Here is a 27,789-nt window from a genome sequence, read left to right as displayed (position 1 = left end):
AATAATGAAGTAATCATGCTTGTGCAAACGCAGCAGAAAAAGCCACTGCTATATTTAGATTTGCTTAAATCATCTTTAGACAACTTGTCATTCAGAAGTTATTAAGTGTCATGTCATTCAAGAAACATCTTGTAATGGATTTAACATTATTACTTTTTTAAAGGAACACTTTACCCAAACATGAGATTCTGTTGAAAACTGACTTGCCCTCAGGCTATCCAAGATGTAGAGGAGTTTGTTTCTTTAACAGATTTGGAGAAATTTAGCATTACATCACTTGCTCACCAGAGGGTCCTCTGCAGTGAATGGGTGCCATCAGAATGAGAGACCAAACATCTGATAAAAACCTCATAATAATTCACAAGTAATCCACATGAAGAAGAAACAAAGAAACAAGAAGAAGAAGAAACAAATCCACAATTACAATTAATATGTTTTTCCAAATTTGAGCCATTGCTTCCGGTTTAAATACAAATCCTCCATTCATAATATTGCTTTCTCCAGTAAAAAAGCTATTCTTGTCTGAATCAGGAGTGAAATATGCACATATCAACTACTGGTTTTAAGAGAAAACGGTCCAAACCCGTTCTAAACTATGTGGATTACTGTGATGTTTTCATCAGCTGTTTGAACTCTCATTCTGACGGCACCCATTCACTGCTAATGATCCACTAATGATGTACATCTTGGATAGCCCAAGAGTAAGGTGAAGTATTCCTCTATGGTTACGCTAAAGAGTGACTTTAACCTCAGCTGTCATGACCTAAACTAAAAAACCTGATTAAAACTCACTCGAACTCACTAAGAATCTCCACAAAAGGTGAAACTATGCATTTCTGCCATTTAGTTTTTTTGTGAAATTAGGCTTGTATTTCACACAGTCTTATCATAAAAAGTCCAAAATTCCCTCAAGTAGTCAAATTATACATTTGTTATGCATCCAAATAAAAGTCAGAAGAATTGAAAGTCAAATAGCCATCTGGAAACAAATGATAGGAGGACAGCATGCAAAGGACACATCGCAACAGATGCAGGTGCACTAACACCTGGACACAATGGTCATATTCAGACTTGCTCAACTGGAAACTGGAATTTAATGGAAATAAGCAAATGTTGAGCACAAAAAACAATGCCATGGATTTTCAGTGACCTGAAAAGAAGTAAATACATCGAACATCCAACAGTCTGAGACCACAGGTGAACTATTCTTTTCAAGAATATTTTTGTGATGTTAGAAGTTGCATGAAAATTTGAGGGAAGAGCTGGATTAAAACATTACAGCACCACTGGAGCTGACATCAACAAAACCTGAATGATCCGGTTCTTCAGCATGATTTGAAATGATCCAAAGAGCACTGTTTGCTTAAAGTGCAGAATTTCAAATAGTTCTCATTTAAAAATAAAAATCCAAAAACAACTTATATGTCAAAATAAATACGGTTTCAATATGGCCTCACACTTTGCTCCAACAAAAATGGTTTAATCTCTACAACACTTCCATAAACAATATGAAAATATTCAGAAAGATTTTGTTATGGTAGTGGCTGCCAATATCACATTACTACAATTTTACCATTGTAACTATGGTATTTTGGTAAAAACTACAGTTACCTTGGTATATTTTAAAGGACAGTGTTTTTAAAATCTCCCCCAGTCATGGAAAGCGGTGGAGAAATAGACTTCAAACTCAATCTGACAGATTAATGAGATGTTGATTGTCCAGGTCTGCGGGCTGGACACTGGTCTGGAGGATGGACAGATTCTTACCTCCTCATCAGACGTGTCGTGCTCATACTCGTCCACCTGAGAGGAAATCTGCAGGCCACTGTCTGTGTCGGACGCAACACTTTCCTTTCCTCCCTCCTTTCCAGCAGCTTTCTTCTTTTTCTTCTTTTCCTTTGAATTTTGGCCATCAGTCTGTACAAAAAAATTAATAAAATAAACAACAAAATTAGCTGTTTCGAATAAACAGACAAATATTTTCTATAAACTCAATAAAATAGACTACAAAACCTAAGCATTAAAAAAAAGCATTTTTTTCTTTTGAGTGAATCCCATATCATAAAATAGAAAAAAACATTTGAATGGTTAAGAAAAACAAAAAGTTGCAGTACAACAATCAGTTCAAGTTTCTTTATTTACATTGTTCTGTAACTAGTAACGTTAGGATATATAGTAGTATAGTAGATATACGGTAGAATATATACAGAAGCATAACTGTGTAACTGAAACTAATGTAATTAGTCCAAGTCATTTCGTAATGTAACAAGCACTACTTATTAACATAATAACGGTATGCATCTGGTATGTAGCAGGTTTACTATAACTAAAACCGCAAAAAAAAAAACATTTTATTAGGTGAAATAAATGTTAACTTTAAACAAAATCAGAAAAATATTGTCTTATGCCAAAGCAACATCTCATTTTAATGTAGTTTAACAATACAAAAATGTAAAATATACAAATTTAAAACCAAATTCATAAAAAAAAATGGTATGCAATGTGCATTGTGCTTGATTGCAATTAAAAATATTGAAATGTAAATAAAAAGCCTTAAAAAGGCTAAATTTAATTTCTGTAAAATTAACTGATATATAAACCATACAGGTTTTCAATTTTTCAGTCCAGGCATACAAGCAGCCAGTCATTTAATGCTGTTGTAGAAAAAAATACTTCAGCACAGCATTTTCCAGACAAAATCTTTATGGCAGCATTAGAGTGTACATGTTTCAGATATGCGGTTTATTCCATTCTGCGCACAAACTTCCTCTGCGTGATTTACACATGTGCCGTTGAAAAGCAGTCACCAGAACCTCACATCCTGCCCAAGACGCCGGGACAGCGGGGATGAAAGCTCACAGTACCGCCTGTTATTTACCACAGCCCATCAGTCACGAGAAGGCCAAACAGGGTCGAGAGGAAGAGCAGCTTTGAGCCGCCGCGTCTCCCACGAGCCCGAGATGGGGCAGGTGAGCAACCTGTGCTGATTTACGGCTCCTTAACGTCCCGCTATCTCTTGGACTGCAGAGCTAAGTGAAACACTTCCTCCCTCATGCCCAGTTAAATCCACATCAAGACGCTCGAGCCCCGTGTTCCTGAATGCCTCGTGCAGCCCGAGGGATGGCCAATTTTTCCGCTAGCACTGAAGATCTAAAAACAAGCTGAAACAGAGTTTTGGAAAGGAAGGTTTGGGGGTATGACACCGGTTGTTCTGAGTCATTAAACCGCAGACCAAATCAGGACGTGACCAGTTAGGATAAGCAGCCATATCAGATGTATTCAAAATCCATTTGCTGCCATTACAAAATTGTGAGTATCACGTAGACTTTCATCACGTTTCATTGTAATCATTCAACTTAATTTCCTCCCTTGCATTGCAATTTGTGAGTATAAAAACATTAAAACAGACAATGGTGTATTACAATGCATGCACTACTGTTTCGAAAGTTTGGGGCCAGTAAGAATTGTTTTGAAGTAAATTAATACTTTATTCAGCAGTGATGCATTAAATAGTTTGAAAGTGAAATCAATGACATTTATAATGTTACGAAAGATTTCTAAAATAAATACATGCTGTTTCCTTACAACTTTGTATTAACTGACAGTTTCCCCAAACAATAAGGAGCACAAATCTTTCCAACGCTGTTAATAAGAACTGCTTCTTCAGCACATGCGACTGATTTCTGAAGGATCATGTGACACTGAAGACTGAAAATTCAGTTTTGCATCACAGGAATAAAATTACATGTGAAAAATGAAAATAGAAAACTGATATTTCAAATGCTAACAGTATTTGACAATATAATAGCTTTTTACATCAGCTACAGAAAGAAACAAAGGCTGAAAATAATCTATTTAGAAGATTATTTAACTTAATATCACCCCGGCCTAATTTGTGATGCGCTGGGATAGAGTTTCACAGCTAACCAGACAGTCACGGATCCGAACACACTCGTTTCCGGTAATAAGAGAAGGATGAGGGGGCTTGAGAAATCAGCTTTTGACAGATGATTTGACCAGATGACGTGTGAGTGGACAGAACAGAGGAGCTCACGGCGTGGATTCGGATTAAAAACAAGCTCTTCAGGACATCTGGCCAGTCGACCGCAAAACCGCCGTGGGCTGCAGATGTTGCAAACCAAATGCGCGACGACGAGCGGTCGAGTCTCCACAGTTGCGAATGGCATACGACGCATGAATCAGACAGAACTGACAGGCTTTTGGAGCACGTCTCTTTAAATCACACACACACACTCAATGTAAGTTTGCACAATAACGTGATTTTAATGTCTGTTGGCGGACCGTCCCGGGTTCCGCTCCGAAAGCCTCAAGTTGCTCATTATTCCGCTTGCTTCCTCTGAACTGCGGTTGAGTTATTGAGTGAGCTGCGGATGGAACAATCCGACGCCACTCGTCAACATTCACGCTGATACTTAATTAAGACTGTGGCCCCTCAATTAAACGCCTCAGGATCCGCATCACCCCATCTGGCCCTCGCAAGACCCCATAGGAGCAAGTCACGTGTGTCAGAGATGGAAGCGGACCAGCCGTGTCTGCAGCGTGCGTTAAAGCGAGAGAGAAAGTTTCTCCGGTCTCTTCCGCCCCCGTCCCGATGTCATCTCCCACCCCCTCACGCGGCGCGAGCGCGGCCGCCGCTGGATCAGACACACGGCTGCAGGGGCGGCTGGAAATCTCCCGGGAATCATAATGTCTCCGGCAGCCGCGTTAACTTCTGCCTGGTGTGCATCAGTCAGAGCCATGATCAGTCTCTCAGAAGACCAGCAACAAAAGAGCACAGGAAAAAAACACGCCAGGGGGGTGGATTAAAGGGTCGAGACAGGAACAATACATCCCACGGTCTCTGCTGCAACGCCAGACAGAGATTTCAAAGCTGCGAATTTGATAGTGTCCCCCGGTAAGTCAGACATCCGCTGGAGCGCAAACACTTTGGCCCTGAACTTCACACTGTAGGTGCTGCTGATCCTGACAAACGAGAGCAGAAAGATCTGGAGGAACTCCATGAAAACAGTTCTGCTCACATGTGAAGGGCCTAATACTTTACTGGTAGACCAAAACAGGTCAGTTTTTATCAGCAGTGGCTGCTAATCATGACCACTGTGAAACCTGGGTCTGTTATAAAGTCTACCAACAGCCTTGACAATGGATCATTTGAGGTAAATTAGCAGTGGCAGAAGACATACAAGAGCTGCTGGCTCATGGTTCAAGTGTCATCATCCTGTCTTGATTATCCGTTACATATAATAAATCCAATAATTATAAATAATTAATCATTAAAATTATGAATACATTCAAAATAAACAATACACATTTATTCAGCAAACATCCAAATTCATTTAAAGTGACAGTAAACGCATTTATAATGCTACAGAAGATCTCGATTTAAAATGAATTTATTTAAAAAAAATTATATTAATTAAAAATATATCACGGTTTACACAAACACATCTGATGATTTCCATCATAATAAGAAGAAATGTTTCTTGAGCAGTAAATCAGCATATTTGAAGACTGGAGTAATGATGCTGAAAATTTTGCTTTATTTTTTTATCAAATTATTTTATCCTTCTTGAATACCTTCAAAGGCAATAAAAACACGGTTAATTATTAAAAGTAGTTGAGAAGGGGTAGGATTGAATAAGCTTATGCTTCTTCCTACTCCTTTTCGGACATGTATAAGTTAAGAGGTGAAAAGGAAAGAAGAAAAAAAAGAAAAATAATTGTATCATTATGACTATGTTTGTGTGTGTATATATATATATATATATATATATATATATATATATATATATATATATATATATATATATATATATATATATAATGTTCGAAATAAAGTTTTTTCATTCATTCATTATTTCACTCATTCATCATAATCACTTGTTTCTCTGTCTGTGTCTCTGTGAGTGTAACACATAATGACAGTAGACTTCCATTAAAGCAGCACTATGTCAATTTTGGAGCTCTAGCGGTTAATAAACAGAACTGCACGCAATCCCGCGGAAGAACATTCTAACCGGAGCTACTTCTCCAAGAGTATGTTTATGGCGTTTGACGCAGGTGTGTTACTACGCAGTGGTAACGACCCGAACAGGCTACAATAGTCCAAAAATAATCACTTATTATAAATGTACCATAGTGATTTGGAATAAGACAAAAAAGCGGTTTTGTAAATGAATGTATGACGAACACAGAAAAAGTTATATAGTGTTGGTTAAGCAGATAAACAGAGCGGGACGAGGTGAGGTGGCCAGTGGCACTCACACTATCAGTGATAGACCGTTAGATGGCGCTAGAGAGTGAATCCAGAGACACGGACTGAAGTGGAAATGATGCACAGAAGCCAAAAAGTATTTGGACAATTAAGTCACAGCTGAAAACATTTGAATGTCACTGTATTAGACAATAAAAATCAAATCAAGTGTCAGTTTTCTCTGCTCAAATGAAGCAGGATCTTTTCTCAAAGCTGACTTTACTTTTTCTTTCATTTCTAACAGCCAGTGCTCCACACAGAGATTGCAGTGAGGTTTCTGAAGCATCTTGGAGATGTTCCACAGTTCGTCTCCAAGGATTCTCTTCTGGATTTAGTCGGTCTCAAGTTTGTTCTGTTTCTTCATGTCATTCCAGAAGTGTCTTTATAGGTCGTAACCCCTTACTGGTCACCCCCCATTTTCAGGATGGAGACACAAGTTAAATACCCAAAATAAAAAGGTTGCTGCTCATGAGTCTTTCTTACTAGATACATAATCAACATATGTTCACAAAGCTGGCACTTCAAAGTTTACTGTTCAGGAATCAAATTTACTCAGACTTATGATAATAAAGATATTGAAGCTTAAAAAATGTTTTTTTTTTTTTTTTAATGTATAAAAAACATGTTGTTTAAGATATGATTTCAGAAACACAATGAATCTAAAGCCACACATCTACTAAAGCTTCATTTGAAGTTTCAGAACATATCCCAAAAACTGTGAATTTAAGGAAATTTTTCTAAAACCATGTCATGTGTGTTTTTAGAGAAGTCTATTAGAATTGATTTATGAGCGCTGTAAGCTCTCCTGTGTGCTACTGTCTCAAATCTGGCTCGGAAAACTGCCCCAATGATTCTATTGTTGTCCACCAGGAATGAGACATTATCCTCATTATTCTTGTTTTATTCAGCCATTATTTGTCTTAATTCTGGCATTACAAGGTTTACCAACCCACATCATTTTAATCCCAGTATACATTTACCGGCCTATTATCAAAAAAGCTTTCTATGAAAATACAATAAAACATTTTCTTATGACCTTACGTAAATTATGAAGAAATGCTTTATGAAGAAGAGATGCACCTGTTCTGCCGCTGCACTAGAGCTAACGTTAGCATCTAGCTGCATAAGACTCAAAACTCACTTTAAACCCCCATTGAGTGTTTGTAATAACTTCCTTTTGCGTTCTCAGGTGGAATTTAGTCATTTACTGTTGTAAAAATATACTATATAGCCTTTTATATTGCTGCACAAAATAGCATTTCACATGTACAAATTCATTATTGTTATAAAAATTCACAAAATCTCAAGAAAATCACATAAAAACCACTTACTATCGTAATCGTGTGTTTATTATTTGGATATTTCATTAATTTAGGGAAATAAACAAGTGTCTCAGCCCTCAAATGACTATTTGGCCAGCCAACTAATTCCTGCTTGAAAAGCAAAATGTTATTGAAAGTGTAAAAAACATCAACTCTGAAGCACATGCTGATTGATGGACTAGCATTACTCAACATTACTTACTTCCTTCCAGCAACACTACATTCAGTAAAAAAAAAAAAACCCATAATAATAGTTCATTTAAATGGAACTGGAATCAGAAGCTGAAAATTTGTATACTGTAATATATGTTGAACTTTGACATCGCCAAACTTTAAATTAAGTTTACAGTAAGTAATAAACAGTAATGAGCATTGAATAGTTGAGTATTGTGCATTTTGCTATACCACTATTTTTTAATAGTTGTTTAATGATTTTATCGGAACCATTAGGCAGAACCAGAAAATTTTTTAACGATTCCCAACCCTAGTAAATATATATCCATGTATATGCATCTTCGGACTATAAACCCTTATTGACGCTGTTCAGTGAATCTAGGTGAACACAAATAAACCGCTGAAGACGTGACCGAATATGCGTGGTGAATTTCTATTCTGAAAATGACTCATGCATTTTTATCATTTTGGACTACTGAAATAAACTACAAAATTACTGTCACTGCAACAATGTTTTATCAAACCAGTTGTCAAATATCGAAGCTTGAATCTTTAAACTTTCTACTGATGCACAGTTTGTCCAGAATGTGATGTTAAATGTGCTGTTAAAGTCAAAAAACAATAATCTGAGGCCGTTGCCGATCTTTGACCGCAAAGGGATTAATATGATAATAGCCCCTCTATTTTCAGCACCGAAATCACTACAATCAGCACAAATACACATAGTGGCATACTGTGATTTAATTAAAATGAATATTTCTGTCAGTAAAATTATTCATGCTGCTGACTGACCTTTTGCAGGTCAAACATCAAGTTGCTAATAGGTGCTAATTGTGCATGTAGGTGATCGTAGACTTTGAAGATGCATATGGCATAACAATCAAGCCTTTTTGCAACTAAAACTTTCTGTGCATACATTTATTGATGGCACCAGTGTGCATCCATGGCCTAAAGAATAAATAAATAAGCCGTCTAAAACTGACATTATTTATGAAGCAGAGTATCTAAAACTTTATGGACCAAGTCTTTTAATGAATCCTTCATAACACAATTTCTTATCCCTAGAATACATGTTGTGTGACATAAATCAGTCTTCTGCATAGACAGTCCTGATCAATATTCACATTTAGAGTGGATTTCACCACTTAAAAGGTAACTTTAAATCTCCACCAGAAAGTGCCAACATGCTGGATCACGGTACCTGAGGTTTGATGACTTCTTTGGCAGACAGCTGATCGTCTCCATCACCGTCAGCTGTTTCATCTCCCTCTACATCAGAGTTCTTTTCTTCAGAAACACCTTCTTCATCTTCCTCCTCCTCCTCATCATCACTGTCACTTCCTGATTCTTCAAGCCCAGAGAAGACGCTTTCTTCACTGTCCGACAGATCACCCTGATCTTCTTCACCATCATCTAACGTTAGATGATGAACACCTTCACCAACGTCCTTATCAAAGATGGGCAGCTGAGAAAGAAAGACCATCACAAATGCATCCAACTCATTACTACATAATAATAAACACACATTTAAACCAAATCTTGCTTTTTGATGATGAATTTCCTACAAAAGCACAATTAGTATTAGTCTGCAACCTCATTTTAAGCATTCATTTAATGATAAGGTTTTTTAATGACATTAAAACTGTATACCTAGCCATGTGTTTCCAAACTTTTGACTGCAAAGTACATAATAAGATCTAATATAATAATACAGTATACAAATAACCGAGGTTAGGGAACGCGGGCGCGTACTTTGTGAACAGAAGTGTCTATTGACAGTCTATTAACAATCATAAAATAAGTAATACAATCGTAAATACATCAGTCTGTACTATTGCTCTCAAACACCTCAAGTCAACCTCACGCTATATAAACACGCGTGTTATAATGTACAACTGCCTCTTACTGCTTCAAAACAACGCGATATCAGTAAAAAATCAAATCATACCTGTTCGTCTTCATTCTCTTCTAAATTTCGTTTCTTATGTTTTAATGTACTCATGGTGCCGCTGTGCGTTGGACGCATGCTGAAAATGCGACCATGTGGGTTTGAATCTATGACGTCAAAAGGCGACGCGGTCGGTTTGTTTTACTTATTTTTTACACAATTTATTTTCATATATCATTAATCTGCATTTAATAACAATCTGTCGGGTTTCCAAAAAAAATTATGCTTTCGATTTGAGTGCGTTTTATTAAAACTGCGTCTGAAGCAAAAGGTTAAAGTTCAACGGTGAATGTGTGCACATTTAAAATTTTATTTGTACAAATTAATAATTTTAAACACATTTAAAAAACCAAATTTAACATTTATGTGCTTTTGTGTATATGATTTTGTGTCTAAACTCGTTAAAAAAATGTGTATGATATTTTTAAAGACGCGTCGCGGTGGCGTCATCAATCGTGCGACTCTTCTCAGTGCTGTTTGTGTCTACGCAGTTTGTACGCTGTAGGGATTTAATGGAAATTTCCACTACTCTTGAATGATCAAAAACACGTATCTAAATTAATTTAAGCCCATATATTGCTCTCTAAACGAGATCCGGATACTTCGAGGTGAAAATAGAATCGGATTGGTGTAATCTGCGTTCGAGTGCGTAACTCTGCTCTTCGTCAGTGACTCATAACAATCAGTGTAACTGTCGTCAACAATCATTGAACTATCTGTGATGGAGTATCACAGTGTGGGGCCCGGAGGAGTGATGGTCTCGGGGAGTAATGTTCCTGCGTTTCTGACCAAGCTCTGGACGCTGGTAGAGGATCCGGACACAGACCCGCTGATCTGCTGGAGTCCCGTAAGTAACGAGGCTCATCGCGGCTTTCACGTGGTCTGAGAAATGTTCACAGATCGGGATTGCAGTTATATTCATCTGTTATGAGCTTGTGTAGGCCTAAAATAACCTCTAACATGGAGACATAGGGACCTTTGTTTACTGTAGCCTTTACCTTGTGTTATAAGTAGCCCTGTTGATACTAAAGGGCCTGAAATAGTTTTGCTTTTTGGTTTAGATTCACTCCTCATGAACCAGTTTAGGTTTAAGCCAGAGACACAAAAGAAACTCTGCTAAGAACGTGTTAAAAATATTGAATGAATAGTATTTGTCACATGTCTTTAAATCTGTATTATAAGTATTATTAGTGGATTTACCTAATGCTTGTGTTTCAGAATGAACTGAAGCTGTTCTTGTTGATTTGTTGTTGATGTTTTATTCATTTCTGGTGTGTTTTCAGAGCGGCAACAGCTTTCATGTGTTTGACCAGGGCAGGTTTTCCAAAGATGTTCTGCCAAAGTATTTTAAGCACAATAACATGGCCAGTTTTGTTCGCCAGCTCAATATGTGTAAGTATAAGAGAATTCTGTTTCTAATTGAACAACTCGTGTTTTTTTTTTTTTAAAGACCATTAAGCTTGAAAATCTATTTGTGTTTTGTATCTCCATGTTTTAATTTGATATTGTATTTCTCTCTAGCTTATGTATTGTATATATATTTTTTTATTGTACAGCTCTTTGGTACACTGAGATGTTGATTTGATTATGCACAATATGTATGAAGTCTCATGCCTTAATTTTTTTTCATGAATGTTTAGAATAAATATTTACCTTGACTTTGTGTGCAGTCAAAATGTAAGATTTTTGTTGGAAAAAAAACAAAAATGTGGATGAATATCAATATTTTAAGTTAAGTCGGTTTATTTCTATAGCTTTTTTTTTTTTTTTTCACAAAACACATTGTCTCAGTGTTTCATTATGTCAATCCCTGATTGTCCACCTTTAACAGTTTAGATGTATTTGATACCAATAATACATTTAGGGTGCTGTATTCTTTATGTGCTTAAAAACTCTTTGAGTTTAAAGTCAAAAGCAGTTAATATATGATATCTGTGCTTATTACATGTTAATATATTCCTTAATAGATGGTTTTCGGAAAGTTGTCCACATCGAGCAGGGTGGGCTGGTAAAACCAGAGAAAGATGACACAGAGTTCCAGCATCCATATTTCATCCGCGGACAGGAGCATTTGCTGGAGAACATCAAGAGGAAAGTCACAACGGTAGGTAGAAACTCCTCTTCCTGATAGCCTTCTTGAGCCCTGAAACATCTGAGAATATATGAGAGAAGAGCCGCAGTGACCTTGAGTTTTGAATGATCTCCAGGTTTTTATAATTAGTTGGTATTTCAGAGAGGCTTTTTTGATCCAAAGCAGCTTTCCAGTCAGGCTGAAGTTCATTTAGGACACGGTCATGATGTCAGACCACTAATGCGGTCTGAATTGATCTGGGTTTTGGGGATTCCCTGCTGCTCATGTTTGGCTTTGAAACCTGCAGGATTTCACTTTTGAATAAACTTTGCCAGAATTATGATCTCCCACAGGGAAAACATAATAAAATGGGATAATAAATGAACTTTTGTTCAAAAAGACTCTAGCAGAGGCTTTCCAACATTACATTTAGTTTGTAATATAGCTGTGTAACTAGCAGTGAAGGTTTTTTTAATGTACACTGTATCAATTTGAGTGATATATTTGCTATTTTTCTTTATTTATTTTCTTATTTAGTATTCTTTCAAACTAGGGTCCAGAAATATTTGACTAAATATTTACACTTTATTTTAATCATCTTTCAACCTATTTAACCTATATATTTTTTTCCCACATTTACTAAATTTGATGTAACTAAATAATGGTCAGAAAGTTTATTTTATTCTACTGACAGCCCTAATTTGTAAAAATTGAAATGCAAATCTGCGTCATGATAATATAATATTTAAAAACATAATCTAACATGTCTTTGTATCATCACTGGATTCATACATTATAAATGTTTTTGTACATGAAACTGTGTAGCTGCTCTTGGAAGGGGATCGTTGTTTTTGGAAGGCTTTGAAATGAAAAAGTTTAAGGGGGATATTATATATATTTAAATGAATTGGGAGGGTGGTGTAAACATAAATACATTTCCTAAATATATTTAGTATGATGGAGTAAATGGAAAGCTGGATTTAACCAGACCATTTAAGAAACACACCACTTCTGTTCGGATATTTGTGGTTTTTAAATTTCCATTCAGTTTCCTGAGAAGTGCACAGATCAAGTTCTTGGTGTGTGATGGTTTCCATGTGCTCTGCTGGGTTTCCTCGGGCCACTTTAAATCCCGTTGTCCCTCTTTTTCACGTTGGCTCAGTGACAGATTGCGATAATCAGCAGGTCTGAGAGGAAGCCAGCTGGAGACGTGTGGATTAGAGGCCGAGGTTCTGGGGCACTTCATCTGGCGTCACTCTGATGCTCCATCGACGCCACTTTCCAACCCTCCGATTTATAGTGTTTCCTCTCCCGTTCTGTCCAAATGTCCAGCTCGGGGCGGAAATCAAACCGTTAACACATGCTTTCCCCTATGCGAGGGTTCAGAAACGGGTCACAACAGACTCGACTCAGCCCTCCAATCACACACATGCACACTCCCCAGTCCGTATCTTTGACGGTTTTATTGTGTCCATCTGCAGGTGTCAAATATTAAACAAGAGGACTTCAAGTTGAGCACTGAGGAAATGTCTAAAATGATCACAGATGTCCAGCTCATGAAGGGCAAGCAGGAGTCAATTGACTCCAAAATCAGCACCCTCAAACAGTAAGTCGCATTGCATTTACATTTGGCCAAAACATTTGACTCTTTCTCCATTTCCTCTTCCGGTTCTGGGTTAATTGAGCTTAAACTGGCATTCATGTAGTTCCTAAACCTACTGGGGAAAGTTTGACTGATTGTAACAGTTGTCTTTATCCAGTGTTGATTTCAGTAGCAGTTTAATGTGTAACGGTTGAGATGTGAACGTGGGTTAATCTCTGCTGGGTTTGTGACCACTTATTAATGCTTCACCTTTTTAAACCCTGTTAGTCATGCCTCTAAAACGGACGGCCATCCTCACGCCAGTGTGACGTATGTCGCAGCTGCTCTCAGCTTGTCCGAAGGCATTTTGTCATTTTCTTCTCTCACAGCTGGACGCGTCTCTAGGGTTTGTCACGTGTTTGTCACACACAAACACACGCACACAGGAGTGTTTGATTTTGGGGTTTGAGTCCTTTGAATATGTTACAGATTTCTAAAATCCTACAAGTCATCTTAATTTTTTGTTTTTATTTTGTTCATTTTTTTAAAAATTTATTTTAACACCGGTCTATCTAATGTTTTGACACTTAAGGCATGTTTTAAGTTAATTTTAATTATTCGTTTTAAATTCAAGTCAACGAATGTAATGTTTTCAGAATGGCTGCTGTAGCCAATGTGCTAAAATTAAGAAAGACTTCTAATACAAATATATTGAAATTGATTTATATTAAATGCTTATTCAATAGTATTTAATAATTAAATAATCTATAAAACTACTTTGGAGTGTAAAAATAGACAATTATTTGCAGTGCCTTCAAACAGTTAAATTGAAATTGAGTCAAATTGTGATTATTTTAAATGATTATGATAACCGTCGTATTTTTATTTAGATTGTTGTTAGATTTTTGAAAGTGTTTTGGCGTGAAGGAGACTTTGAATAAGATTTGAAAGGAATTTGTGTCATTCTGAGTCTGAATGGAGATTTGGGAAAGGTCTGATCACGCTGCTTACTGGAATCCACACCTGCCTCTATAAACCCCCGTCCCATCTGCTGAGGGGTAAGCGGGGGAGGGTCACATGACGGGAGGAGGGGGCTCTTAAAGAGCTTCTTCCTGCACTCTGCTGTTTTACAGCCGAGCGACGCTGGATTATAATGCAGCTGAGTCCTCTCATAATCTTGGTCTCTTGCTCGATCTAGAAACCCCGACCACAGGGAGTCCATGAGATGAATGTCAGACACAGATGATGTCACTCAAATGGTCATATAATTAGAATATCATCAAAAAGTAGATTTATTTCACTAATTCCATTAAAAAAGTGAAAGTTGTATATTATATTCATTCATTAATCACAGACTGATATATTTCAAATGTTTAATCATCAAAAGAAAAATAAAAGAAATCTAACTGACAACTAAGGAAAATCCCAAATTCAGGATCTCAGAAAATTAGACTATTGTGAAAAGGTTCAATATTGAAGACGCCTGCTGCCACACTCTAATCAGCTAATTAACTCAAAACACCTGCAAAGGCCTTTAAAGGGTCTCTCAGTCTAGTTCTGTAGGCTACACACTCATGGGGAAGACTCCTGACGTTTGACACCTTGCAGAAAGGTCATTGGGAAAAAAAGGCTGGCTGTTCACAGAGCTCTGTGTCCAAGCACATTAATAGAGAGGCGAAGGGAAGGAAAAGATGTAGTAGAAAATAGTGTACAATCAATTGGGATAACCGCACCCTGGAGAGGATTGTGAAACAAGACCCATTCAAAAATGTGGGGGAGATTCACAAATAGTGGACTGCAGCTGGAGTCAGTGCTTCAAGAATCACTTTGCACAGATGTATGCAAGACATGGGTTTCAGCTGTTGGATTCCTTGTGTCAAGCAACTCTTCAACAATAGATGGCATCAAAAGCATCTCGCTTCAAAAAGGACTGGACAGCTGCTGAGTGGTCCAAAGTTATGTTCTCTGATGAAAGTAAATTTTACATTTCCTTTGGAAATCAGCGTCCCAGAGTTTGGAGGAAGAGAGGAGAGGCACACATCCATGTTGCTTGAGGTCGAGTGTAAAGTTTCCACAATCAGTGATGGTTTGGGGTGCCATGTCATCTGCTGGTGTTGGTCCACTGTGTTTTCTGAGGTCCAAGGTCAACGCAGCTTTATACCAGGAAGTTTTAGAGCGCTTCCTGCTGCTGACCGACTTTATGGAGATGCAGATTTCATTTTCCAACAGGACTTGGCAAAAAAATCTATGGGGTATTGTGAAGAGGAAGATGCGATATGCCAGACCCAACAATGCAAAAGAGCTGAAGGCCACTATCAGAGCAACCTGGGCTCTCATAACACCTGAGCAGTGCCACAGACTGATCGACTCCATGCCACGCCGCATCGCTGCAGTAATTCAGGCAAAAGGAGCCCCAACTAAGTATTGAGTGCTGTACATGCTCATACTTTTCATGTTCATACTTTTCAGTTGGCCAAGATTTCTAAAAATCCTTTCTTTGTATTGGTCTTAAGTAATATTCTAATTTTCTGAGATTTCTGAATTTGGGATTTTCCTTAGTTGTCAGTTATAATCATCAAAATGAAAAGAAATAAACATTAGAAATATATCAGTCTGTGTGTAATGAATGATCATAATATACAAGTTTCACTTTTTGAATGGAACTAGTGAAATAAATCTACTTTTTGATGACATTCTAATTATATGACCAGTGTGTGTGTGTGTATATATGTGTGTGTATGTGTGTGTGTGTGTGTGTGTGTATATATATATATATATATATATATATATATATATATATAAATGGGATTTACCTGGAAATCTTTTTCACTCTGATGTTAACCGTGATATTCATAGCAACGGTTCTCGATATCCTGTTAATTTAGTGGGTGTGTGATGATATACCGTTATTACCAAAAAACGCAATATTTTAAATGACCAGTTCTGTTAAGATGACACCACGTGTAAATACTCCAGCGCCAGTACCTGGTTGAGCTCTCAGGTGCCAGTATTGTGTTTTAATGCTGACACCTGTCACACAAGAAGACGACGCAGCGCACGCAGCTACTCCGAGAAGAGCTGTGTTTGTCAGAGTAAGTTGCCATTATTTTACTAGTCAAAGAATGGGAAACTTTATATTAACCCGTTAACAGCGGTTTTCTGTTCATATATTGAAGTAAAGGGAGATTTATTTTAATAAGTACCGCGTTTTTTTTACTTGTCTTATTTTTGCATTGGCAGTGGCAGCAATACGGCCTGTGCGTAGTAACACTTTATTTCTTTGTTCAAATCTATTAAGAGTTACACGGTTAAAACTGATCTTGAAAAACTAAGCGACCACATTGCTACATTAAACTCTGTAAAATGTTAAGTTGGTCGCAGTGCCAATAAGGTTCATTAGTAAACATTAGTTAACATATATAAATAATTAACAATATTTCCACAGCATTTACTTATCTTAATTCATGTTAATTTCAGCATTTACTTATGCATTATTAAGTTGTGTTCGTAAACATTAATGCACTATGAACTAACATTAACAATTAATGACTCTATTTTTATTAACATTAACAAACATTAATAAATTGTGAAATAAATGTATTGTTCGTTCATGTTAGTTAATACATTCATGTTAACAAATGACCTCTTAATGTAAAGTGTGACAATTTAATATTTTTTCATCATCTTGTTGAACTTGACAGTATTTTCTCTTGTTATTTCATAGGAGCTTCAAAGAAGATGGAGAAAAGCTGAGTCTTGTGCCCTGCGTTTATCAGTAACCTATTGTTCGTTGGGTGAAAAAGAAAAACTCAATAAACAAAGTAAAAACAAAATAATTTGACTGATATCTCTCCCCCCCCCCCAGGTTTCTTAAGATATCGCGATATATCGATACCGTGAATTCTTATGGCCACAATAACTGTGATATGAAAAATATATATGAAATGCATCTGTGCTTATGGAACGACCACACAGTTGTTTGTGTAGTAGATTTTTTTTATTTCATTTTTGTGTCTTTCAAACTTTTTTTGGTTCATGATTTCAAATGTCCTTTAACTAGTAGGATTTCTTTGTCATTGTTTTGTTAGAATTTTCCATTTCCACCACAGTGATGTTCAGTATTGGCCTGTGGTTTATGTTCTTGAGTGCTGGACTGTGTTCAGGCCATGTGTCTGTGGCCATATTGGACTCATGAACGCACACTTAAAATGCCATTTTATCAGTGTCAAGGGAGTTTAAGAGAAGCAGTCCTTATATAATCAACCTGAAAAAAAACAACCACCCCGGAGATCTTTCATTGACCGTGTACAGAGTTTAGTGTCATATTTATGTTAATTGTGAACAAAACGTGTATGAAAATGAGAACACATTGCCTTAAACTTTATAACTTTAACATCTTTCTGTCTCTCTCCCGCAGTGAGAATGAGGCGCTCTGGAGAGAAGTTGCCACTTTGAGACAGAAACATTCTCAACAGCAGAAAGTAGTCAATAAGGTAAAATCAGCAAACTTTTTCATCCAGGCAGCCACAGTTTAAAGTAAAAATGAAATCGTTTAAGCATCACATTTTACTTTCATAACATGACAAATCATGGTGTGAAACAGTTAATTTAGATTTACCAGTGGATCCTCTGCGGTGAATGGGTGCCGTCAGAGTCCAAACTGCTGATTTAAAATCATAATAATCCACTAGACTCCAGTATAATATTGCATCATCCAGTGAAAAAGTAGTATTGTCTGAATCAGGAGAGAAATATGCACAGATCAAACACTGTTTACAAGGAAAAACTGTTTTAAATAAATATGTTGTGTATTTTGATGTGACAAGGAAATAGAAGAGACGTTTTCACTGGAGGCACTGTTATAATGGATTATGGTCTTGTATTTTGTCCAGAAGCAATGGTTTGAAGTTAAATACTTCTGAAAGATGGATTTGTTCCTTACAAACAAACAGGTTTTCACTTCACAGAATGTTAATTGATGGACTGGAGTTGTGTGAATTACTTGTGGATTATTGCAATGTTTTTATCAGCTGTTTGAACTCCTATTCTAACGGCACCCATTCACTGCAAAGGATCCATTTCTGAGAAAGTGATATAAAAATAATAAAATTGTCTATGCATATTAAAATAATGGATGTATGGAATTGGACAATGTTTAATTCATACATTTAACTGATGTATTTAAACCAGTATCTTTTGAATGGATTTTAGAAGTTATATGTACATGAAAATGTCGTAGAAAAAAGTAGTATGATTATTTTTTGTTTCCACAGCTCATTCAGTTCTTGATCACACTGGCACGGTCCAACAGAGTCCTGGGAGTGAAACGGAAGATGCAAGTCAACCTCAGATTAACAATAACACACACATCCACATTGATATTCTGCTACTTAAATATAAAAAATTGTGATTGTCATCTGTTCTCACTTTTCACTCCTTTTATTTACCCTTTATTTTATGTGGGAATGTTCCTCTCTCTCTCCCATTCGTTCTGTTTGTGCACAGGCCCCTGATGTTGAATGATGGCAGCTCCACACACTCCATGCCCAAATACTCTCGGCAGTACTCCCTCGAGTCGTCTCCCGCTCTCTCTGTGAGTACTGCATGCTTGTATCTCAAACCATGAGCTGGATTTACCAATGATTGCTAGGTTTAAGCGTAATGTATGTTTTCTTGTGTGCAGCCCTCTTCTACAGCTTTCACAGGAACGGGTGTCTTCACCTCAGAATCACCTGTCAAGACGGGGCCAATCATCTCTGACATCACTGAACTGGCGCAGTCCGACCCTGTGGCCACAGAGGAGTGGGTCGAGGACAGGCAAGTTTCACCTTCTGTTAGAGCTGCAAAGGGTGAATCTCAAAAATAAATTAAGAAAATAAGTCAAATTTCACTTTAAAACCAAAGAAAGGATTGGAGAAATGTGCTTAATTATCTGTGTAAAATAATTTATTGTAATTGTATATTTTATTATATTATAATTTTTTTTTTAAAAGCATTGTCACAGTATTTGTTGGTATTAAACAAATCACTGTTGAGAGAAATGTGGTCAAAAACCGAAAAATTATGTCACAATGCATTAAGCTTGCCGCGATAGACTGTGTTGATGGTGATACCGGTGTTGAGCTACGCTACATCATCCTTTAATTCAGTAAAAGGACAGAAACCACATAAAAAAAACTGAATGTGGCTGCTCAATGCAGTAAGCTGAACGACAGTCACCTCACAGATCAGATTTAATTTTTCCAGTGAGGAGTCGGGTCAAGACGATGGTGGATGATTTGGTTTCGAAACAAAATGCAAAAGCTCCTGTTTGGCAATATTTTCGATTTTTGAAAAGCCAGTTGACTTTTGCAAGGTGATTTTGGAAGTTTTTTTTTAAAGATTCCTTTATTTAATTGGTTCCATATTGTTTGCTGATTTTAACTTTATATAAACTTTGTGTCATTTATTTGTTTTATTTGACATCGAGGTTTATGCCATGCCTTCAAGCTTTATTACTGTTTGCTAATAAACCTGCTACGTTTCTTATTTATTTGGTTATATATTATACATGTATACTTGGCCTATTTCCAGTTTTGTATACCTATTTAAACTTTATGTAAGTTAATTGTTGTTTTATATTAGGCATAGCCTGCCCTTTAGCATGGTGTATTTTTATTTGTTTTGTTAAGAAAAGTTAAAAAAAATTTCATATATGCTAAACTGAGTTTGACGTTGTATTTTTTTTGTTGCATTCAAGCAATTGACACTGAACTGCCACTAATTCGCACGGTGCTTTTAAGTTATTTAAAAGATAAGGAAAGCAAGAAAAAGAGGGAAAATTCAAACTGACTAAAAACAATTACTTTACGCTAAATTGCCGCCATTTGAAAGTGAAAGTAAAATGTGCACACCGCTTTTACAAGGTATTTAATTGATTAACCGGTGGGAAAATTTCTTCAACGTCACAACCCTACAATGTATCTCAGTAAACCTTTTCTTTACTATAGTATTTAAGACTATCCTTTCTAATGACAATTTAGCTGTTTGCATGGATCACCTGCAAGAGTTAAAAGAATGCTTTTAAAAAAATTATTTGTTAGTTATTATGAAAACTATTTATTTTTTGTCACAGAACAAGCCCATTGGTCCACATTAAGGAAGAACCATCTAGCCCCACCCACAGTCCTGAGGTGGAGGAGGTGTGTCCTGTTGAAGTGGAAGTGGAGGCAGTATCCGGTGTTCCTGTGGATACACCCCTTTCCCCCACAACCTTCATCAATTCCATCCTCCAGGACAGTGAGCCCATCACTGCCCCGTCCCCGCCTCCCAACGACCAGAGGTGTCTGAGTGTGGCCTGCTTCGACAAGTGAGTTTAACCAACAAATGCACATCAAAGCTACTGCTTCTCTACTCATCTTCCCTTACCTTACCAAATAACGCTTCATTCCCAGAGGGCCCTTTCTTGGTGTGCTCCTAATGGCTTAAGCAGGGATTGTTTATCCAAAAATGAAAAAAAAAAAATCTTTGTATTACAAAAAAACATAATGCTCTTTTCAATACAATGAAAGTGGATGGTGAGCACTTTTTCTGTATTATGCAAATCAAACATCCTCGAGATCACAAACAGCATTTTTAAAATGATAATATGGCATCAAAAAACTTGAATGGACTACTTTGATACTTTGTTGCTTTTTTTTTTTTTTTTGTCCAAGAGATGTTATTGCTAACTAAGACTAAAGCCATTTACTTATTACAACTATCTTAAACTATACAAAAACTATAATAGTATATCCATGATACTAAAAGAACACTTGAAAAACTATGGTCACCATCCACTTTCATTGTATGTAAAAGAGCAATGTCTTGTAGATTGTTTTTTTTTCAATTTTGTATAAAAAATAAATGTGGTGAGAATGTATTGAGAGAACTTTCACTTTTGGGTAAACCATCCATTTCCACACCAATCAAAAAAGCTTAAAAAACTAATGAGCAGATCTTTTTTTAAAAACAAATGTCCTGCAGAAGCATTGCTCGTAACTAACTGTTCAGCTGGACATCTTTGTAGACTTTGGCCGCTTGGTTAAGGCTGGCAGACTTCAAGGGCCCTATTTTAACGATCTGAAACGCAAGTGTCAAAGCGCGAAGCGCAAGTAAGTTTGTGGGCGGGTCTCGGCGCTGTTGCTATTTTCCCGGCGGGATAAATGGCTCTTGCGCCCGGCGCAAATCTAAAATGGGTGGGTCTGAAGTAGCTTCATTATTCATAGGTGTGGTTTGGGCGTAACGTGAAATAAACCAATCAGAGCGTCATCCAACATTCCCTTTAAAAGCAGGTGCGCAAGTTCCATTATGGATTGCTATTATTATGGCGTATTTACCAGGCGCACGCCAGGAGCGGTTCACAGCCGAGGAGACTGATGTTCTTGTAAGAGCAGTGAAAGACAGAGAAGTTGTGTTGTATGGGGATGGGAGAAACCCACCCAAAATAGCGTCGGTTAAACAGGCGTGGGAGGAAATAGCCACAACTGTTTCATCGATTTTTTTTCCTGGTTCTTGACGGACAAACCAATTTGTCAGATGTCCTTATATACATATATGTATTGCCACTATTGGGCAAACAGGTCTGATCCTTAATTACTACAATTAGCCTGAATAATTTGTAAGCAAGATTTATGCCTATTTTTTCACATCTTCGTGACACACCACAATGATTTCCGTCATCTCATGTGTTAATATTTTTTTAGTGTAACAATTTATGAATCTTAATAAAAATCTGTGTAGATTATATGAGCAAAGTGTATGCGCGTTGTGCACGCTATATACATTAAGGTCAAACATGCGCCCTTAAAATAGCATAATGAACAGCGCGCAACGCGCCACTGACTTTAGACTAGGTTTTTTCTGGTCAGTGGCGCAATTGCTTAATGGAACAGCAAAATAGCACCAGGGATTGTTTGCGCCGGAACACGCCTCTTTTTTTGCGCTGATCCGCCCAGGGAGCGCAAGTTCATTCACTAGTTTAGCGACGTGCTTCTGTGGAGGGAAAAGCGCGCTTTGCGCGGGTGCAAAATAGGAATGACACATGCGTCGGTGTACAAAGTCAATTGCGCTGGGTGCAAGATAGGGCCCCAAAAGTGACTAATACTAATACTTTTCCAGATATTTTTATGAGCCAGTGCATTATTTCATATGTCAATTCATCTCATGGCCCTATGGCACTGAATTTGATGGCCTTTTTATTTGACGAGTAATTAAAGTGCAAGCTAATTTAAGCTTGATTTGTTAATAAATAGCTAAACATAAACTCAAAGTTCATACGGCTGCACAGGAATTGAGTTGGATTCGTTTCAAATTTACTGTGCAAATCTCTTAACTGGATATTTGGTCCACCTTAACAGATTTACAGACCTAACACTAGGGCGATAGATAAATTGATAGATAGGTATTTTTTTCACAGGAATTTAAGGTTTGTCCAAGGACATAATTGATTTTCATTGAGGAAATAGTTTTAATAGTGCACTTTTACAACACTCTATAACCATTCAGTAATGTCTGGTGGCTTCGAAACACCTGGACCTCAATAAAAACCCAGAACGATCTGTACTTCACCCCTGCCTCCATTGGCTGTAGTTCCAATTTCCTCTGAAACAGCCCTGTTTCTGACTGTGGCAGATGCCCGATGGTGTGTGTAGCGCCCCCTGCTGTCTTCGCTCCCATGTTGTGCTTCTGTCTTTTCAGTTATCCTCAGATGTCCGAGATCTCTCGCCTTTTCTCCGGCTTCTCCACCTCGTCTCTACACCTCAGGCCTCATAACGGGTCAGCATTTCAGTTGGCCGATCCGTCCCCAGAACGCATAGCACTAACTGCGTTTAGCTTGTCTTCTCAGGCTACGTCCACACGAAGCCAGAACTTTCCCTGTCCAATTTCGTTTCCCCTCATCTCAAGAATTTTATGCGTCCACACGAAACCATGAAACGACACAAAATGATGTAGTATTCATGCCAGACCAGCATGTGGTGCTGTAATTCTGCCATGGACATGCGTTAAAAACAGAGAAGGAGACTTGGACTATGTGCATAAACCTTGCGCGTGGTATTCAAACGAACATGGAACAATACATTTATTAATCTGTGTCAATGTTTGTTAATAAGAAGACAATCGTTCAGTGTTTGTGCATGTTTTGTAGCTGTTACGTGACATAGCGGTGTCCGACTAGGGGCGAGACGTGGACTGATGACGTCTTCATTTCAGAAAATGTACGGATTCGCCGTCCACGTGAAAACACAAGGTTGTCATTTTCATATTTATCCACATTTATCCCGGTTTAAAAAAATATATCGGTTTCACTCTCCCAAAACGCCAGATCCGATATACGATAAAAAATAATGCGTATACAGCTGAATGCATCTCCATGTGGACGGGGCCTCAGACTCATTCACTCATTTATATACCCAGGATACCTGAGAAACGCTCAATGCTGATTGGTTGTTGCTGGTCTCAGGTGTGCTGGAGATGGTAGAGAGTGTGAATAGGGTGTTCAGGGTGTCCTGAGCTTAATTTGAGAAGTGCAATGGCATGAACGCACAATCTAGTGGGAAGGAAGTACGGAGTATGGCATGGCATTTGATGCAAGATGCATGTTTTGAATCCTCCCAATTACCCAATCACCCTTTGATCCCTGTTCCCCTCCTACCTCTGAGTGGATGCTAATGTGATGAGATTAGCTGCCCGCCTCCCTCAATGACATCATTATCATCACAGTTGTGGTCTTTCTGGGGACCGGCCTCTCTACTGTGTGTTTAAATGCTTCCTGTTATTGCTGAAGCAAAATTGCTGAATTTTATCGGCTGCTTTTGTAAAATTAAACATTTAATTGAGTGTTTGGTCTTTGGAGAGTGGATGGCTGGTTTGTGTGTGGTGTTTGAGAGAGGAGTTTCTTAGTTTTCTCTTTTCTACCACAGGACAGAACTGTGTGATCATCTAGAGACCATTGACTCTGGATTAGAAAACCTTCAGCAGATCCTCAATGCTCAGTCCATTAACTTCGACACCTCGCCTTTCTTTGATGTAAATATTCTTTCAGTCTCTAGCACCAAGTTTAAGAACCAAGTACTTTTAAATTTCAAATTGATACTTCTAGATCTATTATTATTGTTGTTCTTATCATCGTTGTTAATAATTGCATTTTTAAACATTTCTTTGACTTAACATATAAATATTTATGTATGTAAGCCTGTATAAATCACTGTAGTTAAAACGTACATAATAAAATGTTGAATTATTTATTTATATATATATATATATATATATATATATATATATATATATATATATATATATATATATATATATATATATATTACTACAGCAAATGTTCTTGTTATCTTATGTATTATTGTTTGTCAGCGATCTATTCTTGATGTTGGTCTTTGTTTGTTGTGTTTCACAGATTTTCACATCATCTTCAGGTGATGTGGATCTGGACAGCCTGGCTATTGTAAGTTTTTATTTACTAATGGATTATTATTATTATTATTATTTTTTTTTTTTACATTTTATATTAATTTATATATATTTTTTTTTATCAATTATATGATTTTTCTGTCAGCTGTTTTTATTTTTTATTTTATTTTTTATTTAAAGCATAGAGATTGTCCAAATATTAAGAAATCTAGAAAGCAGACTTTTGGTGTGACTGCCAAAGTTCAGTGTCTGTCAGCTCCAGAAGAAGCACAGCTCACAGAATGTACAGAATGCAAACAAACTCGTCTGATCTGTTTAACGGAAAATATTTGACACTGTTTCAGTTGATAGATGTATGTTACACAGCTTGTAGTAAAGATGTTAAACTGTAGATATCTGAACAACTTACCTACATTTTGCATAAAAGCATCGTGTGTGTGAAGTAATTTAACATCATTTTTTTTCCATCTGCAGAAATGTGAATATTGCTTGTTTTAGTTAATCACATATCTGCTGTCTCTTTATAGATCCAGGACCTTCTGTCACCTGAACCTGTGAAAGAAACTGAATCTGGTGCGAACAGCGGAGATTCAGGTATTTAGAACGCTTGAAAATTAACATTTTGTTTATAGTGCAATAATAAACCGGAAAAATGAAGCAAGAAATGACAGTTATGATTGCCACCGCTTATCCGTAAAAAATTTGGTAGCAGTATTTTCGGTTTTATGCACTAAAATAAATTTGATGGTGAACAACTGTGTATTTCATGAACTAATATAGTGTTCATATTCCATCTAAAGTAATATATTTTGTCATTTTACCACCATAACAGTAAATGTGGTAAAGGAGTTTATCACAAACAGCATAAGATGTAGCATCAAACCCATATGTACATAATTCGTACAAAAATTTGTAACAACCATTTTTTAACAAAATGGCAGGTTATGGTTATTCACTGTAAAAATGTCCAAAATCTGTATTATTATTTTATTGTAACAATATCTGTTACAGGTTTTCACCACACACATATATAAAACTTGCTGTTAGCCAACTAACAGGTTTTTCCTGTACCGTTTTTACATTCTTTTATCATTAAAATTGCAAGCATTTTTTTTTTTAGTCTTTTGATATTTAGTAGTGTAAATGGAGTTTCGTTTTAATGCTACTAATGTAAGCAACTGGACTTTGCACTTATGGTGTTTTCAGGCAAGCAGCTGGTCCAGTACACGTCTCAGCCCGTGATTCTTCCTGACCCCGTCAGCACTGAAAGCACTGGCCCCGACCTGCCCATCCTCCTGGAGCTGGAGGGCGACTCGTATTTCGGGTCAGAACCAGCTGAAGACCCCACCATCTCTCTTCTTAACTTCCAGTCCCCTGTTCCTGAGGACCCCAAACTATCATAGAGAGAGCAGCTTTTATAAAAGGGATTTATGTCCGTGTGGGTTTTTTAAAGATGTATTCTCTGCATTTGTTTTTTATTTTTTGGTCATTTAACGTGTCAGGGCTAGCCATTAGATTTTTACTCCGGTATTTCTCTTCACATTTAGTCTGGGAAAAATCGCTAAAAAAAAAACAGTGGAGAGAATTCAGTTATTCTTGAAAACTCTCCGTCATGGAGTTGAGACATCAAAGTTAGCTTTTATTTGTTGGTTCGGTAGTTTCCGGCAGTGAGAAAACCTCAGACTAAATGTGTAGTGCTGCAGATGTAAATCTAAATTTATCGCCCATGCTTTGTGTGCTTACCTTTTATTTATTTGGATTGGGTTTGCATCTATGTTAAGCAATTCTCTTGCAGTATGACACCACTTCCGAATTTCAAAAACTTCAAGTTTGGCTTGTTGTACGTGCATTTTTCTGCTATTATGGTTGTTGTTATTCGATCTAATTATGATGCGATGACCCCCCAGATTGTTATATTGGACACCTACGTCTCATAAGTATGCAAAGTATTTATCTTCAGGAATATTTTCTTTGTAGTATATATATTAAAATGCTTGTTAAAGCAAAAACAAAACAATAAAACAACATAACCAATACCTTTTATAGCCAGAAAATGCAGTCGGTTTAATTTTGACAAACATAAAACAAGCATCAAGAATCGATGTTGCGTAAAATTGTCCAGCTTTCCACTAGCTGTCTTCAAAGCCATAGCTGTTACTCAACATATAACATCTAATCTTGGTTGATGATGATGGGTATCTCTTCTGAAAATGCCAGTTTTAGGTGCATTTTAATGAAACGTTTTTGTAATAAAATCATATATTACTATTATTATTTTTTTTTTGCTGTTGAAAGTTCTAATAAGCAGGACAGCCACTGATGCTGTATATAGGACATACATCTGAATATAGTTTAAAGTAGTTTAGAGTCTGCGTTTGTTTTGATTAAACATTCATTTCAGACTTTGAAAACATTCAGCAGGGATGAATTACACAATAAGTGTATTATAGATTGATAGGTCATTTTATGCATTGATAACAGGTGTATCAGATGATCTGTTTTGATGAATTTGTGCAATAATTCAACTTAACTTTCACAGCAACACACTGCTTTCCTTTTTATTCTTTTTTTTTTCTAACTTTTCCCCTTTGTTTGCTCAGCAAAAGGAACTAGAAAATATAATAGGCGAATCTTATGAACCTTTTTGTAAGATTCACGTGCAAAATAGATACCAAAACAACCAAATGAAATAGGAATTGTTTTTTTGTTGAGTTTTTTTTTTTTTTTGTGGTGTGATTTGTACACATGCTGTTCACTATAGACTTCCATTATTCAACACTTGTTTATGTTTGGGATGGTCAGACAGCTCGGTAAAGGAATGTCACTTGTTGTTGATTCTGATCATTTTCAGTCACATTTTAGTCATTGGGTGACTGTCATAGCCAGAGAGACATAAATATTAAGCATAAATTATTTTATTACGCATGTGAACAATACTTTGTGTATTGAGATGTTTCAAATAAAATGTTTTTGAAAGTA

The 27,789-nt window shown here is 36.8% G+C and overlaps 2 protein-coding genes across 3 annotated transcripts in view; one reads left to right on the top strand and one right to left on the bottom strand.

Moving 5' to 3' along the window:
• bop1 (BOP1 ribosomal biogenesis factor) overlaps positions 1-9,927 on the bottom strand; it is a 73,627-nt gene extending 63,700 nt beyond the window's left edge. Inside the window, exons 1-3 of the mRNA XM_026289709.1 lie at positions 9,716-9,927; positions 8,969-9,232; positions 1,768-1,917 (exon numbers count right to left, since the gene is read on the bottom strand). Coding sequence (XP_026145494.1) covers positions 1,768-1,917; positions 8,969-9,232; positions 9,716-9,793 — 492 coding nt within the window. The 5' untranslated portion in view covers positions 9,794-9,927. The remainder of the gene's footprint in view (positions 1-1,767; positions 1,918-8,968; positions 9,233-9,715) is intronic.
• Positions 9,928-10,160: 233 nt separating this feature from the next.
• On the top strand, positions 10,161-27,789 carry hsf1 (heat shock transcription factor 1). 2 transcript variants are annotated; one of them, XM_026289710.1, is made up of 14 exons: positions 10,161-10,562; positions 10,999-11,107; positions 11,683-11,819; positions 13,268-13,392; positions 17,786-17,861; positions 18,642-18,703; positions 18,874-18,961; positions 19,052-19,185; positions 20,483-20,716; positions 23,086-23,163; positions 24,309-24,414; positions 24,797-24,844; positions 25,338-25,404; positions 26,017-27,789. In XM_026289710.1, exons 1-14 carry the CDS (start codon positions 10,437-10,439, stop codon positions 26,211-26,213), a joined length of 1,587 nt encoding a protein of 528 aa, XP_026145495.1. In that variant the 5' UTR covers positions 10,161-10,436; the 3' UTR covers positions 26,214-27,789. The 2 variants fall into 2 exon arrangements, with proteins under 2 accessions (XP_026145495.1, XP_026145496.1); XM_026289711.1 differs by lacking the exon at positions 23,086-23,163.

The sequence above is a fragment of the Carassius auratus genome, chromosome 19 (assembly GCF_003368295.1).
Source record: "Carassius auratus strain Wakin chromosome 19, ASM336829v1, whole genome shotgun sequence".
NCBI classification, from domain to species: Eukaryota; Metazoa; Chordata; class Actinopteri; order Cypriniformes; family Cyprinidae; genus Carassius; species Carassius auratus.
Note: the sequence above shows the minus strand (reverse complement) of the source record. Positions and strands in the feature narration are given on the sequence as shown.

Excerpts from the sequence above, each read along its gene's own strand:
- hsf1 (XM_026289710.1), top strand. The coding sequence starts at position 10,437 with ATGGAGTATCACAGTGTGGGGCCCGGAGGAGTGATGGTCTCGGGGAGT. Across the intron at positions 13,393-17,785 it reads AAAATCAGCACCCTCAAACA|TGAGAATGAGGCGCTCTGGA; the intron begins GTAAGTCGCATT and ends TCTCTCCCGCAG. Across the intron at positions 19,186-20,482 it reads GAGGAGTGGGTCGAGGACAG|AACAAGCCCATTGGTCCACA; the intron begins GCAAGTTTCACC and ends TTTTTGTCACAG.